This window comes from Equus przewalskii, chromosome 13 (genome assembly GCF_037783145.1).
Source record: "Equus przewalskii isolate Varuska chromosome 13, EquPr2, whole genome shotgun sequence".
In the NCBI taxonomy this organism is placed as follows: domain Eukaryota; kingdom Metazoa; phylum Chordata; class Mammalia; order Perissodactyla; family Equidae; genus Equus; species Equus przewalskii.
In genome coordinates, this window is record NC_091843.1 from 35,386,438 (window position 1) to 35,399,895 (window position 13,458).

Genomic DNA, 13,458 nt, shown 5'->3' on the forward strand with positions numbered 1-13,458 from the left:
GTGTGCTCAAGGTTGCGGCGTGATGTCAGCCGGTGCGCTGGCGGCGGTTCGTCTCGCCCGGACTCACGCACGGAAACGCGCACTCACTCGGGGATCCGGACGGCTGTTTACCCGCGCCACCCCTCGGCGAGCGGCGCTGCCCACGCCGGTTCTTTCCCGCCCCCGGGACCCGGCCCCTGCCCCGCCCCGTATTTGTGCGGCGCCGGCTGGCCCGGCGGACTCCGGCGCAGAGGCTGGGCGTGTAGGCGCAGCACCTCCAGAGGTCGAGCTGGGCTGAGAGTACACGCCGGCGTAGGCCGGCGGGGACGCAGCTGGGGCTATGCTGGGCAAGGATTACATGCTGGCCATCATTCTGGTCAATTGCGATGGTGTGCACGGAGGGGTCGGATGGGAGGACTGGGAGCTGATGGGGGAGGTGGGGGCTCGAAAGGCTACCACTAGGCTCAGAGACAGGGAGGGGAGCACGTCTCGGGGTGAGGACCAGGGGACAGATGAACCCTGATCTTTGCAATGCAGTATCCAAGATTGGGAGCCTGGACCCTCAGACTGCACCTCCGGGTTAAGGGTTGTCCTCTTTGGGATGGAAGAAGGATTATGACAGGGTGCTATTCTGAAGCCCCGAATATGCCCTCCCTCTCCAATCCCATGTTCCCCCTCCCCATCTCGTGTTCCTGTAGATGATTTGTGGGGGGACCAGAGTCTGGAGGGAGAACCAGGCCTGCCCCCTGGCTGGAGGAAGATCCACGATGCTGCAGGTACTTACTATTGGCACGTACCCAGCGGTAGCACCCAGTGGCAGCGCCCAACCTGGGAGCCAGGAGATGCGGAAGATCCAGGCACGGTAGGTAGAGTGTGATGAGGGGGCCTGAGCCCATGTGTGGATCTAGGCCTGCTGCTACACTGACCTAGCCCCCTCTCTACAGAGGACGGAGGGAATTTGGGGACTTCGGCCCCCCAAGGGGAGATCCTTCTCCAGCCTGGAGAGCTCACTGGACCAGAGGTAACAGGGATAAGCCAGGCAAAATGAAAGGCTTGGGGTTCCATGGCACTCAAAAGATGGAGCTGGATCTACAAGTCTGCTTTCCAGCCCAGATTCTGGACTCTGTCCCATGTTTAGAGCTCTGTTCTGTGTTCTTGCCTTTGTCCCATGTTCTTGACTCAATATTTTGAGTTTTGTCATTTGTTCCAAGCTTTGTTTTTTGCTATGTGTTCTTTTCCATCTTCTGGGTCCTAATCTATCATGTTCCACACCTTGGCCATTGTCCTAGTCTCAGCCCATGGAGGTTCCTATCCTATATTGCAGAGTCTCTTGTCCAGATTTGGGGCTCTGGTCCACATTTTGGATGCTACTCCACGTTTGCAATTATTATTCTATGTCTTGTGTCCTGAATTTTTCTTCAAAGTCTAAGCCCCCTCTATGTTACATTGACTTAGTATGTCCTGGGCCCTGTCCTGCTTTGGTTTTGTATTTCGGACACTATATTCTGAGTCTTATCCCACATCTTGTGCCCATTAAGTAGTCTGGGCCTCACAAATGTTGCTTCTGTAGGAGGTGTGGTCCTCTTACCAGCTCTGCTTTCTTCCAGTAACTCTCTCTCCTGGTATGGTGAGGAATCCTACATCCAGAGTGTGGAGCCAGGGGCTAAGGTAGTGACTTGGGCCTGAGGGCCAGCTCAGGGCATTGGGGAGGGTCCCAGGGAAACATCAGAGTCGGATTGGGCTAGGCAGAAGTGATCAAGGGTGAAGGAAGTGGGTATCAGAGGGTTTATATATGTGGAGCCTGTGGCACCTCCCACCCTACTCCACGCCTACTCACTCAGGGCCCTCCTGTCCTTTCCCCCAACCCATCAGTGCTTTGCAGTCCGCTCTCTGGGCTGGGTAGAGGTACCCGAAGAGGACCTGGTACCAGGGAAGAGCAGTATCGCAGTCAATAACTGCATTCAGCAGCTGGCCCAGACCCGCAGCCAGAGCCAGTCCCCAGATGGTGCCTGGGGTGAGGTGAGCTGGCTGGCCTTTCAAGGGGTTCAGCCCAGGGTCCAGCAGAGGTAGTTGTCCCTGAATTGCCTGTTCTCTATGGCAACCACTTTTATCTGAGCTCTGGGCTGACCTCTCTTTGGCAGGGTCAGAATATGCTGATGATCTTGAAGAAGGATGCCATGAGCCTAGTGAATCCCCTGGACCACAGTCTGATCCACTGCCAGCCTCTGGTGCACATCCGTGTATGGGGTGTGGGCAGCTCCAAGGGCCGGTGAGGACCCCTACATCCCTCTAAGTGAGACTTGCTCATCCCTCCCCCCTGAAGGCTGTGATCCCTACTGATGCTAATCCCCTGTACTTGAACCCCTGGACACAGATCCTCTGACAAGGACCCAAGCTCTGCCTCCCCTGCCTGGTCCAGACTTGGTTGGGGAGGGTGGGCTCAGCTCAGCAGGGACGAATAGGGGAGAGCCTGAGAGGCTGGGCTGATTCTCTCCTGTGCTCCCACATGCTTCCGGAACAGTGACAGGTGAGTGACAGCCAGGTGCCTGGAACCCCAGCCCTGATCTCCCTTTTCCATTCCTGCCATGTCCCTTGCCTAACTTTCCAGCCTCCTATAGGCACTACAGGCTCCTGCCCCTATCCAGCCTCTACCCCAGCCCGATTTCTGCCCCTGCCCCAGCCCCATCTCTGACCCTGCCAGGGACTTCGCTTTTGTGGCGGGTGATAAAGACAGCTGTATGCTCAAGTGCCATGTGTTCCGCTGTGACGTCCCTGCCAAGGCCGTTGCCAGTGCCCTGCATGGGCTCTGTGCCCAGGTAAGGCCAGGAGTGGGACAGGGAATGTGGATGTGAAGCAGGGTCTGAATTGCCAAGGTGGTTGGGGCAGGGTGGTATTGGCTCCCTTACCGCAATTCCCTTCTCCCTGTGCCTCATGCTGCCTGCATTATGTTTCAGATCTTGTCAGAGCGAGTAGGGGTCAGTAGTGATTCCCCTTGCTGCTCCCTAGACCCCATCTCTCCTGAAGACCTGCCACGGCAAGGTATGGGGAGGGAGATGCTGCATTGCAGCAGTAGGCAACTGGTAAAAGATGGGATGGGGGTTCTGGTTATTTAGTACTTCTCTGGAGATAGGGGACTCCTGAGGTGTCCTTGTCCCAGGGATCCCAAGCCCTAAATTGGAGAAGCATCCATGGCCTTCCTTCTCCTAGCTCCAGTTCTCTCAGAAGGGTGAGGAAAGGGGTCATTGAATAATGCCCAGTCCAACTTGGTGTATATATTTCAGTGGAGCTGCTGGATGCTGTGAGCCAGGCTGCTCAGAAGTATGAGGCACTGTACATGGGGACCCTGCCAGTCACCAAAGCCATGGGTGAGGACTGAGTGGGCTGGAGGGAGTGGGCTGCATAAGGCAAGGGGAACGTGGGTTAGGTAGGATCTACCACTGTTTCTCAGAGTGCTCCCATGGCCCTGTCCAGCTTGGGATGTATCACCCTTCCCAACTCAGGATTTGAATCCCAGCCCTTTGTGTTCCCATCTCTCTGAATCCCAAGTCAGTGAGAGGGGCTTAGACACTCCCTGCAGATCCTTTCTTTCTTTACATCTGGGAGACACCATGGTGGGCATGTTCCCATAGGCATGGATGTGCTGAACGAGGCCATTGGTACCCTCACCACGCGGGGGGACCGGGATGCCTGGGTCCCTGCCATGCTCAGTGTGTCTGACTCTCTCATGACTGCACATCCCATTCAGGTATCAGCCAGAAGAAGGTGAAATTGGGGGTTCTGGAGGGGTGGGCAGGGATGCTGAGGGGTCATGGCTTGCCGCTGGAAGTGCTCATTGGGTCCAGCCAGTGCCTGGCCCTCTAGTGACTAGGTCTGGTGTGGGCAGGCAGAAGCTGGTGCAGAGGAGGAGCCACTGTGGCAGTGCCTGGTGCGACTTGTGACCTTTATTGGTGTTGGCCATGACCCACACACCTTTGGCCTCATTGCCGACCTGGGCCGTCAGAGCTTCCAGTGCGCGGCTTTCTGGTGCCAGCCCCATGCAGGGGGACTCTCCGAAGCTGTGCAGGCTGCTTGCATGGTGAGTTAGGAGTGGGAATGGGTGGGTGGGTCTGCCCTGCAGCTGCTCTGTACTGGTGACTGGAGCTCAGGATCGGCAACCTCTCCAGAGATCACAAACACAAATTCCAGGGATGACTTTTGTTTAGTAGTATTTTATATTTGGCCCTCATGCTGTTTTTACTAAGTTTGAGTTAGTTGCCAATATTTAAAGGCCAGAACATTTCACATAATTGCTATTCCTGTTTTTCTAGAATATCAGCAGCTCTGACACTGGGTCCACATATAAATTTCGACATTCAGCTGGAATTGTGTAGGAGCTGTGCCCTGTAGGGTGGGCACTGTCTTTCCTGTTTGTCTCATTTAGGTTATTTCCTGATATTTGTCGGTATTTGAGTGTGGGATGCCTGCACTCTGTTAGTTCAGCTCACTCATTCACTCAACAAATACAAGTGCCTGCAGAGTCCCAGGGACCATACTTGACCTTGGGAATTCACTGGTATAGAAGGCACAGCCTTTGCCCTCACAGAACACTTAGGTTAGACCAGAGACAGACCAAAAAGAAGTTGTACACCACAGGATGATGGAGACGGCAGCTTCAGGTTCAAGAAGGCTACCTGAAGGAGGTGATAGAAAACTGAGAGGTGAAGATCCAAGGCGGAAGTTAGCCAGGTGAAGGGGAGTGGGACCAAAAGTGTGCCAAGTATGGGGAACCCCAGCTGTGAAAGTGAGAGAGAGGTTAGTGGATTAGAGTATCTGAAAGAACCTAGTGTATCTGGAGTGCAAGGGGGCTGGAGTGAGAGATGGGGGCAGAAAAAATGGCAGAAACCAGGTCATGGAAGAACTTACATGTCAGGGTGATGAGTTTATTTTACCCCGAGGCACTCTGAGCCATTTAAACGTTTTGAGCAGGACAGTGAAGTCAGGTTTGTAGATTAGGAAAACCCATTAAATATGGGTGAAAGATTTGAAAGACACAAGAGAAGCAGGAAGACCCGGGTTTAGGACCCGGTTGAGTTAAAGTGAGAGAAGATTGGGGCAGTTGCATTGGGAATGGAGTTTGGATTATAGACCCTCCCTTTGACCAGGGAATCCTCTTTGCCAGGGCAGGTCTACTCCAGTGAGAGATGTAGGTGAGTCAACATAGTGACAGGTGTGGTTAAGAGCACAGGCTCTGCAGTGAGACAGAACGAGGTTTGAATCTCAGTTCTATCATTTTTTGGCTAGGTGACCTTGGGCAAGTCATGTATTCTCTTTGAATCTCAACTTCCTTATTTGCAAAAGGTGGATAATACCATCTGATAAATAACTGTGGATTAAGTTAGATTATACAGAGTATTTAGCAAAGTGTCCAGCCCTCCTTAAATACTCAGTAAATGTCAAGTTTTATGTTTTTGTTATTGAGCTACCTGGGACTGCTACAGGGGCTCCAGACGTGGCAGACTACTGGCCTCTTATCAGACTGAAGCCTTGGCCAGTTCCCCTGTCCTGCAGAAGCTTTCACAGAGTCCAGGGGCAGAAAGGAGTTGGATCCTCACATTCCCCTTCTCCCTAGGTTCAGTACCAGAAGTGTCTTGTGGCCTCTGCAGCTCGAGGCAAGGCCTGGGGTGCCCAGGCCCGTGCCCGCCTGCGCCTCAAGCGGACCAGCTCTGTGGACTCCCCAGGAGGTCCCCTGCCTCTCCCCCTCCTCAAAGGAGGGGTTGGGGGTGCTGGGGCAGCTCCTCGAAAGCGGGGTGTCTTCTCTTTTCTTGATGCCTTCCGGCTGAAACCTTCTCTGCTCCATATGCCCTAAATTGCTCTGGGAGGACTGGGGAAGGAGGCTCTGGGTCCATGCCCAACTCTGTACCCCTTCATTCCCTAGGGGCTTGCAGCCTCTTACCCGTTGGAGCCTTCTCTGCCTGCCCCTCCAATCTTGCCCATCCTCTATTTATTGCCCTATTTATTAATTGTTTATGTGGATGATTGAGAGGCCTTCCACCACATTCTAGGCCCTTGGCACACCTTTCCCTGAGTCCCTGTGTTCCTTGCCCCTGTCCAGCCCTGGACAGTTGGCTCTACCTCAGCAACACTTTATAGCAAAATCAGTACAAATAAAAATCCCTCAGTGACCTCACTGGGCGTGAGTGTATTGGGCCTGGGACAGGGTTGGGGGTTAACCTGTGTGGGGTGAGTGTCTGTCTGTGCTTGGTGTTGGTGGCTGCCAGTAATCACATGAAGGCATTAGTATGATGGAAATGTGACTTCATTCATTCAACAAATATATTTTCTAAGGTCGTCTTTGTGCCAGGCACTAAACTAGGCACTGGGGATGTAATAAAATTGTCAGGGTTTCCACCTTCTGAGATTATCAGAAGGGGAGACGAACAAAAGTCAAATAGACAAAACAGAAAATAATATGTAGTACAACCAGGAGATCTCCGAGGGTCGTGGGAGCTCAGGTGAAACACTTAACCTGGGCTTTGGCATTACTAGGCTTCATGAAGGGTTGACATCTGGGTGCTCAAAGAAGATGAATACTAGTTATGAAGCCTAGGGAGTATAATGTGCAGGGCAGTGGACAGAGGTGAGGTTCTGTAAGTCCACCTCGCTAGATGACAGAGGGGCATATGTGAGGCAGGAGCTTCTCATGGTTTAAACTTGCTCCTGAGAGCAACTGTGAGGCGTGGAGAGATTGGACCCAGAGCGGACCAGGGCTCCTAGAGCGCCGCCTCCTGGAAAACATCCCCGTGTGGTGCCTTGTGATCAGGACCCCAAGGCATTATTAGCTGGAGATACCGAGTCTCTCAGGGAGTAGGCGCAGAGTGCGCGCAGACACTCCTGGCGTTTGTGAACAACTGTCTTACCTGGAAAGACTCCAAAAACTTGCCCGGCCCCGGGTACGCGCCAACCAGCTCGGGTGTGCGGCCGCCCCGGAAGTGACGCGCTGCCCCGCTGGCCGTGCGGAAGTGGAGATGGCGGAGCTGTACGTGAAGCCGGGTGAGCGCGGCCGGCGGATAGGGGCGCTGAGTCCTCCTCCTCTACTCAGGCTGGTGGTGGTTACTGTGCGGGGTGCGGACCTTCCGTCTCCCCCGGGCTCGCTTCACACGTCCTCTACCCTCCGCAGGCAATAAGGATCGCGGCTGGAACGACCCGCCCCAGTTCTCCTACGGGCTGCAGACCCAGGCTGGTGGACCCAAGCGCACGTCGCTCACCAAAAGGGTCGCTGCCCCCCAGGATGGATCCCCTAGAGGTGCGAGGGAGCCTTGTGCGCGGAGACCGGTCGGGAATGGGTGGTGCCAGGGATAAGCCTGTCCCGAGGGTCCTTTCTGCTCCTTCGAGGACTCCCTGAGAGAGGTTAGAGTCCCAGAAAGGGGCTCACAGCAGGCTCTTTTCCGACCCCCTTCTCTACTGCTCACGTACGTTGGTTTCAAAAGAATCTGTGCTTTCATCCTAGGTGATCTCGTCCAGATCTATGGTTTTTAATATAGTTTTTATTCTCAAATTATTTTCAAATTTATTTCCAACCTGGATCTCTTCCCAGAACTCCATAGTAGTATATCCATTTGTTTGCATCTTCACTTGGCTATATAATAAGCATCTCAGACTTAACGTGTTATTCATTTATTTCATTCAATCAGCCTTATCTCTGGAGCACGTACTATGAGCCAGGTACTGTTTGAGGGTGAACTAGACAGCAGTGAACAAGACAAGAGGTTTCTGTTTTTGTGGAGTCCACACTCTAGCTTTGGAGATAGACAAATGAAATAGTGGTAACGGCTCTGCAGAGAAATAAAACAGGGTGATGTGAGAGTGACTAGGTAAGTTAAGTGTCTGAGAGGCTGATATTTAAGTTGAAGTCTGAGTGGTGATTAAAACCTATCCAAGCAAAGATCAGGCCCAAGAGCATTCCAGGCACTGGAAACAGCTAGTGCAAGGGCCTTAAGAACAAGTTTGGCAAATTCAAAGACTGAAGGAATACCTAGTGGCTAGAGCACAGTGGGCTAGGGATAGCAATTAAGATCTGAGGAGTAGGGGCCAGGCAGTGATGTAGTGGTTAAGTTTGTATGCTCTGCTTTGGTGTCCCAGGGTTCGAGTGTTTGGATCTCTGGTGTGGACCTACACACTGCTCATCAAGCCATGCTGTGGCAGCATCCCACATACAAAATAGAGGAAGATTGGCACAGATGTTAGCTCAGGTCCAATCTTCCTCCCCAAAAAAACCTGAGATGTAGACGGGGACCAGATCATAGTGGATTTTGTAAACCAGGGTAAGGAGTTTGTATTTTCATCTATGTAAAATTTAAAGTAGAGCAGGGCTGCCTCTCCCCTTGAGTGTTTCTTATGCCAATAGGTAAGCCCAGAGAAAGGGGCTCAGATTTAGCTCTTTCAGCTCCCCTCTATTATCCACCTGTAACACTGGAGAGGAATGATATAAGCCAGGGTTTTTTAACCTTGGCACTGTTGACATTTTGGGCCAGATAATTCTTTGTTGTAAGGGACTATCCTGTACATTGTAGGATGTTTGCAGTATCTCTGGCCTCTACCCACTAGACACCAGCAGCACCCACCCAGTTGTGACAGCCAAAAGTGTCTCCAGACATTTGTTCTTGGGGCAAAATCTCCCCAGGTTGAGAAACACTGACTGAAGTACATCTTTAAAAAGATCACTCTCTTTGCTCTGTGGAAAACAGATTTTAGGAAAGCAGTGGAAAGACAAATTAAGAGGCTATTATGGTAACAGAGGCAGGATTTAATGATGTTTTGGGCAAGGCTGGAAGTACTAGAGATGGTAGGAATTGGACGGCTATGGGATATGTTATGGAGAAAGTCAGTAGGAATGAGTAGATAGGAGGTGCGGGAAAGAAGAATCAATGTAACTTACATTTTTTGCTTGAGGAACTGGCTGGTATCGTTATTAATTTGGGAAAACTAGGCGATAGAGGTTTTACAGGGAGGAGAAAAGCAAGCTTTCTGTCTTGGCCATGTTAAATTTGGGCTGATATTTTGGGGAGAGGTCTAGGCCAGAATTACAGAAACAAGTCACCATCATATGGATGGTATTTGATGTCATGGGCTTGAATAAATTCGGTTACCTGAGGAAGAGTGTGTGGATAGAGGCCTAAAGAGGAATCAAGACAGAAACCTAAAGCTCTCTAGCATTTCAAGGTTGAGTAGAGAAGCAATTAGCAAAAGAGACTGAGAAACAGCCAAAGAAATAAGAACAAAAGTAAAATTTACTGTGGGAGAGAGTAAAATCTTGACTTAACCACGATGCATGCTCCTGAGAGGTCAAGTAAGAGAGAGAAAGAGGACCACCAGATTTGACAAACATAGTGATCACTGGTGACCCTAACAAAAGCAGTCTGTGGAGTGATGAGAGCAGAAACCCAGTTGGAATGGGCTGAAGAAAGAATGTGAAAAGTAGTAGAGTGCCTGTAGACAGCTCATTCAAGAAATTCTGCTGTGAAGCAGAGATGAGAAATGGGATAGTGCCTGAAGATGGAGTGTGAGGTAAGGGGAGGGTTTTTCTTCTTAAGATAGTACACTAGAGTGTTTGTATGCTGATGGGATGCTTCAGTAGAGGGAGAACTGATGGTGCGTGCAGGAGAAAAGGGATAACTGCAGGTGGGAAGCCTAGAGAAGGCAAGAGAGGCTGGGACGCAGAGTATAGCTAGAGAGATGACCTGCGATAGGAGCAGGAACCTTTCATCTATTAGAGGAAGAAGGATAGTGGCCACAGATGCAGGTGGGGTAGTAGAATTGGTGGAGAGACTTCCTGTTTAATGACCTCTATTTTCTTAGTGAAATATGAGGCAGGGTCAGAAGTAGAGCCAGTGGGAAAAGGAAAAGGAGGAGAAGGCAGAAAAGTTTAGAGATTAGTTGTGAAAATAGTTGTTCTGAATAGTATAAAAAGGAGGCAAAGTGTAGGATTTTCAGGCAATGTTGGATACCTTTTAAAATCTGTAGCCATGAATGTGTAACTCATCAGCATGGTTCTGTTTTTCCTCCCAACAAGTAAGATAAGTTGGGTTTACCAGGGGAGTGAGACAGCAGGAGGGTCTAGTGAGGTAAGAGTGTTTAACTGAGCTGGAAGGGTAGGAGGGGGTGGTCAGATTTTGAAGATGGTACACTGTTGTTGAGAAGTAGGCAGAGGGGAATGGGAGACTGAGGTAGGGTGGAAAGAATGATTGGAGGTCAGGAGGTCAAGAAACTGAGAGGCCAAATTATCAGAAGAATTAGTGGATGTTGATGCCTAAAGGTAAATTCTCTTCTCCTTCAGTCTTCTCTTTTCCCACAGTGGTTCCACCATCCCATTACTAAAGTCAGAAACCAAGAGTCATCCTTGACTCCTCTCTCCCTTGCCCCCAATCCATCAAGTCTTGTTGCTACCTCCTCCTAAATAAATCTCAGAATACTCCATTTCCCCTTGTCTACTCTTTCACTCTAGTCCATACCAGCATTCTTTTTTCCTAGACTACTCCCATTAACCTCCCAACTGTTGTCCCTGCCTCCACTCTTGACCTATTCTCATCAATTTTTTCTCAGACTACAGAGCAAATGTCTTAAAAAACAAGTCTAGTCATATCATCTCCTGCTTTTATAAACATGTAGTGGCTTCCTGTTACCATTAGGCTCAAGACCAAGTTCCTCCAAAGCTCTGCAAGGTCTGGACCCACTGCTTACCTCTCCAGGGACGGCTCACACTACTTTCTTCAGTATTAATAATTTCCAGCCACACAGGCCTTGTTTCTGTTCCTTGAACAAGTCAGGACTTTTCCTGACTCTTGGGCATTGCCCTTACCTTTATGTATTACACAGTTCCTTCAACTCTTCATGGCTGCATCTATCTCATCCATTAGTTCTTAACTTTGTGAGCACTTTTTGCTATACACTAATCTAGCAGCTGTACCTATATTCTTACTTAATCATCCTGCAACCATATGAAATAAGTGCTACAACTATAATATCTCCATTTTACAGAAGAGGAACCCAAGCTCGGAGGTTAAAAGTAACTTGCCAAACGTCACATAGTGGGTGAGCTAGGATAAACTTAGATGTCACCTCAGAAAGCCTTCCTTGAACACTCAGCCTAGGTAGGTCCTTCTACTGTTCCTCTTTATTACATCATCCATTTTATTTCTTTATAGCATGCAATATAATTTGGTAATTTTCTTGTGTTTTTTCCTTTCCCTAGAATTTAAGCTCTCTGAGGTCAGGAACCTAACTACTACTCTCTCTCTGAAGCCGTGCACACTATCTGGCACATAGTAGGGACTTTATAAATATATATTTTTGAATGAATGAGTTGTCCCAGAGAGTAGCCTTCCTTAGAAGGGATGAAGTTAGAGTTGGGCTTCTTACCTATTTAAGCCATGTTTGCTTGATCCTACTTTACCTTTTCAGTCCCCATCTCAGAGACTTCTCCTGGGGCCCCCCCAGTGGGGCCTCCACCTCTTTCAAGTAAGGCTTCCAGGCCCCCACCTGTTGGGAGTTCTCCTGCCTGCAGTGTGGAGCCCACAAATTTCCCAGTTATTGAATGTGAGACTCTGCTAGAAGATGTGCTGAAACCTTTGGAAGAGGCATTGGACGATTGCCGTGGCCACACAAAGGTAAGCCCTGGCATATCAGTGGAGTGATGGGGAGGGCTCCCATCGACAGCCAGATGCAGGTATGGCTCCCAAAGATAGACCCTCTGACCCTATGGGCGATGGCTCTTAACCCTTTCTGGGTTATGGACCCCTTCAAGAATCTGCTAAGGACTTCCCAGAAATGTGAACACAGGATTTCAGGAAGGTTCATGTGACTTCTGAAGACCAGTCAGTAGAAGAGGCTTGTAGGAACAAGAGTTGAATTTAACTCCCGTTAGTGATAACAGCCTGATTCGTACGTCTAGGACCTCCAGACCATTCAGAGCAGACCCTGCTGATTTTGTGCTCAAGGAGGGAAAGGGAAACCCCCTTTTTCTATCTGTAGTGTTTCGTAAGTTCTCTGGAGGCAAAGGATCTGAGGAATCTTAAAGGAAAGTAGCATAGTAATTTTTACTGCTTTGGTCCTTAGTTTACTTATTTGTAAAGCAGCACTACAGAATAAGTATATCTGAGGGTCTGAGAAACTCCAGAAGTTTTAAAACTCTAGCCATATATGCATTTTTCTTGGGAGGAGATCCAAAGATTTCATCACATTCTCAGTAGGGCCTCTAACCTTTGGGTAAAGAACCAGAACTCTTAAGATGAACTGTAAAGTTCCTGGGGCAGAGAGAAAGCAGGTGCTTCCTATGTGGTGCTGCCTTGCCCCTCCCCGTTGGGCTGGCAGCACTGACTTGGAGGGGAATTCTGTCCCTTAGAAGCAGGTATGTGATGACATCAGCCGACGCCTGGCTCTGCTGCAGGAACAGTGGGCTGGAGGGAAGCTGTCAACGCCTGTAAAGAAGAGGATGGCTCTGCTGGTGCAAGGTAGGAGTAGATCCCTTGGTATAGCGTAAGTCCCTCATCCTGCCTTGGTTGGCTGAGCTGGAATAGGTGCTGAGATTTTGACTGGTTGGGAAGGGAGTAGTGGGAGCTATGTCTTTTGCCCCAGGCTTGCTTGCTCAGCCTCTCTCTCCTCAGAGCTTTCAAGCCACCGTTGGGATGCAGCGGATGACATCCACCGCTCACTCATGGTTGACCATGTGACTGAGGTCAGTCAGTGGATGGTGGGAGTTAAAAGATTAATTGCGGAAAAGAGGAGCCTGTCTTCAGAGGAGACCAGTGAAGAGAAATCTACAGCCACAGCTGAGGAGCACCAGACCGTACCAGGCATCCACAGGCTCCATAATCCTGTGGGTTCCCCAGACTCACCTCAAACCATCTCCTAGGCCTTCTCTCCTAGGCCTGGGAGGCCTTCTCTAATTTGGCTCCCTCTTACCACTTTGGAGACTGTCTGCCCCATTGGGGTCCTTGGCTTGACCCACTTCTGGGGGAAGAGGTCCCACGTGGGCCATAGGGAGGTCACTTGTTACCCAGAACGTATGCATTTTAATAAAAATATCTCAATGGTGGGCCCTGGGTAGGAGAAGTGGGCCCTTCATATGCCAGACTGGTCCCCTCTGATGTCCCTGACTGCCTTCCTCCCCGTGCACCCTACCAACTTCTGTTCTTCCTCCATTCATCATTAATGGCCTTGCTAGGTATGACCAGATTACTCCCTGCCACTTTCCCCATAATTAGACTGAATGCACATCCCTTGCTGGGCTGAGTAGCCCTATCTTTGGATGATTTCATTCAGCATGAGAACAGAGGCTCAAATAGCATGGGGAGATTTTTCCCTCAAGAAAGGGAGACTTGCCCTATTTGCATATACCTTGAGGTATGCAAGTGCTCAGAGATTAGAACATAGCTGTATAAATTGAAGAAGAAAATGACTAGATTGCTGAGATGTGGGGTTGTGACATTTTTCCCCCTTGGGGGG

General features: G+C 50.1%; 3 protein-coding genes across 6 annotated transcripts in view; 2 read left to right on the forward strand and 1 right to left on the reverse strand.

Annotated features, from left to right (window-relative positions):
• Window positions 1-100: 100 nt before the first annotated feature.
• On the forward strand, window positions 101-6,145 carry APBB3 (amyloid beta precursor protein binding family B member 3). The gene is made up of 12 exons (XM_070570653.1): window positions 101-368; window positions 678-841; window positions 924-1,000; window positions 1,587-1,647; window positions 1,852-1,998; window positions 2,121-2,248; window positions 2,681-2,795; window positions 2,934-3,018; window positions 3,261-3,344; window positions 3,609-3,724; window positions 3,863-4,054; window positions 5,588-6,145. The coding sequence occupies exons 1-12, from the start codon at window positions 320-322 to the stop codon at window positions 5,822-5,824; spliced, it is 1,455 nt and encodes a 484-aa protein (XP_070426754.1). The 5' UTR covers window positions 101-319; the 3' UTR covers window positions 5,825-6,145.
• Window positions 6,146-6,770: 625 nt separating this feature from the next.
• SRA1 (steroid receptor RNA activator 1) lies at window positions 6,771-13,084 on the forward strand. The gene is made up of 5 exons (XM_008515569.2): window positions 6,771-7,008; window positions 7,136-7,261; window positions 11,416-11,621; window positions 12,356-12,464; window positions 12,618-13,084. Exons 1-5 carry the CDS (start codon window positions 6,984-6,986, stop codon window positions 12,863-12,865), a joined length of 714 nt encoding a protein of 237 aa, XP_008513791.1. The 5' UTR covers window positions 6,771-6,983; the 3' UTR covers window positions 12,866-13,084.
• The window catches only part of ANKHD1 (ankyrin repeat and KH domain containing 1), a 127,883-nt gene continuing 122,041 nt past the window's right edge, over window positions 7,617-13,458 (reverse strand). For all 4 annotated transcript variants that reach the window (XM_070570644.1, XM_070570643.1, XM_070570637.1 and 1 more), the window contains one exon: window positions 7,617-7,790. In XM_070570644.1, coding sequence (XP_070426745.1) covers window positions 7,751-7,790 — 40 coding nt within the window. In that variant the 3' untranslated portion in view covers window positions 7,617-7,750. The remainder of the gene's footprint in view (window positions 7,791-13,458) is intronic.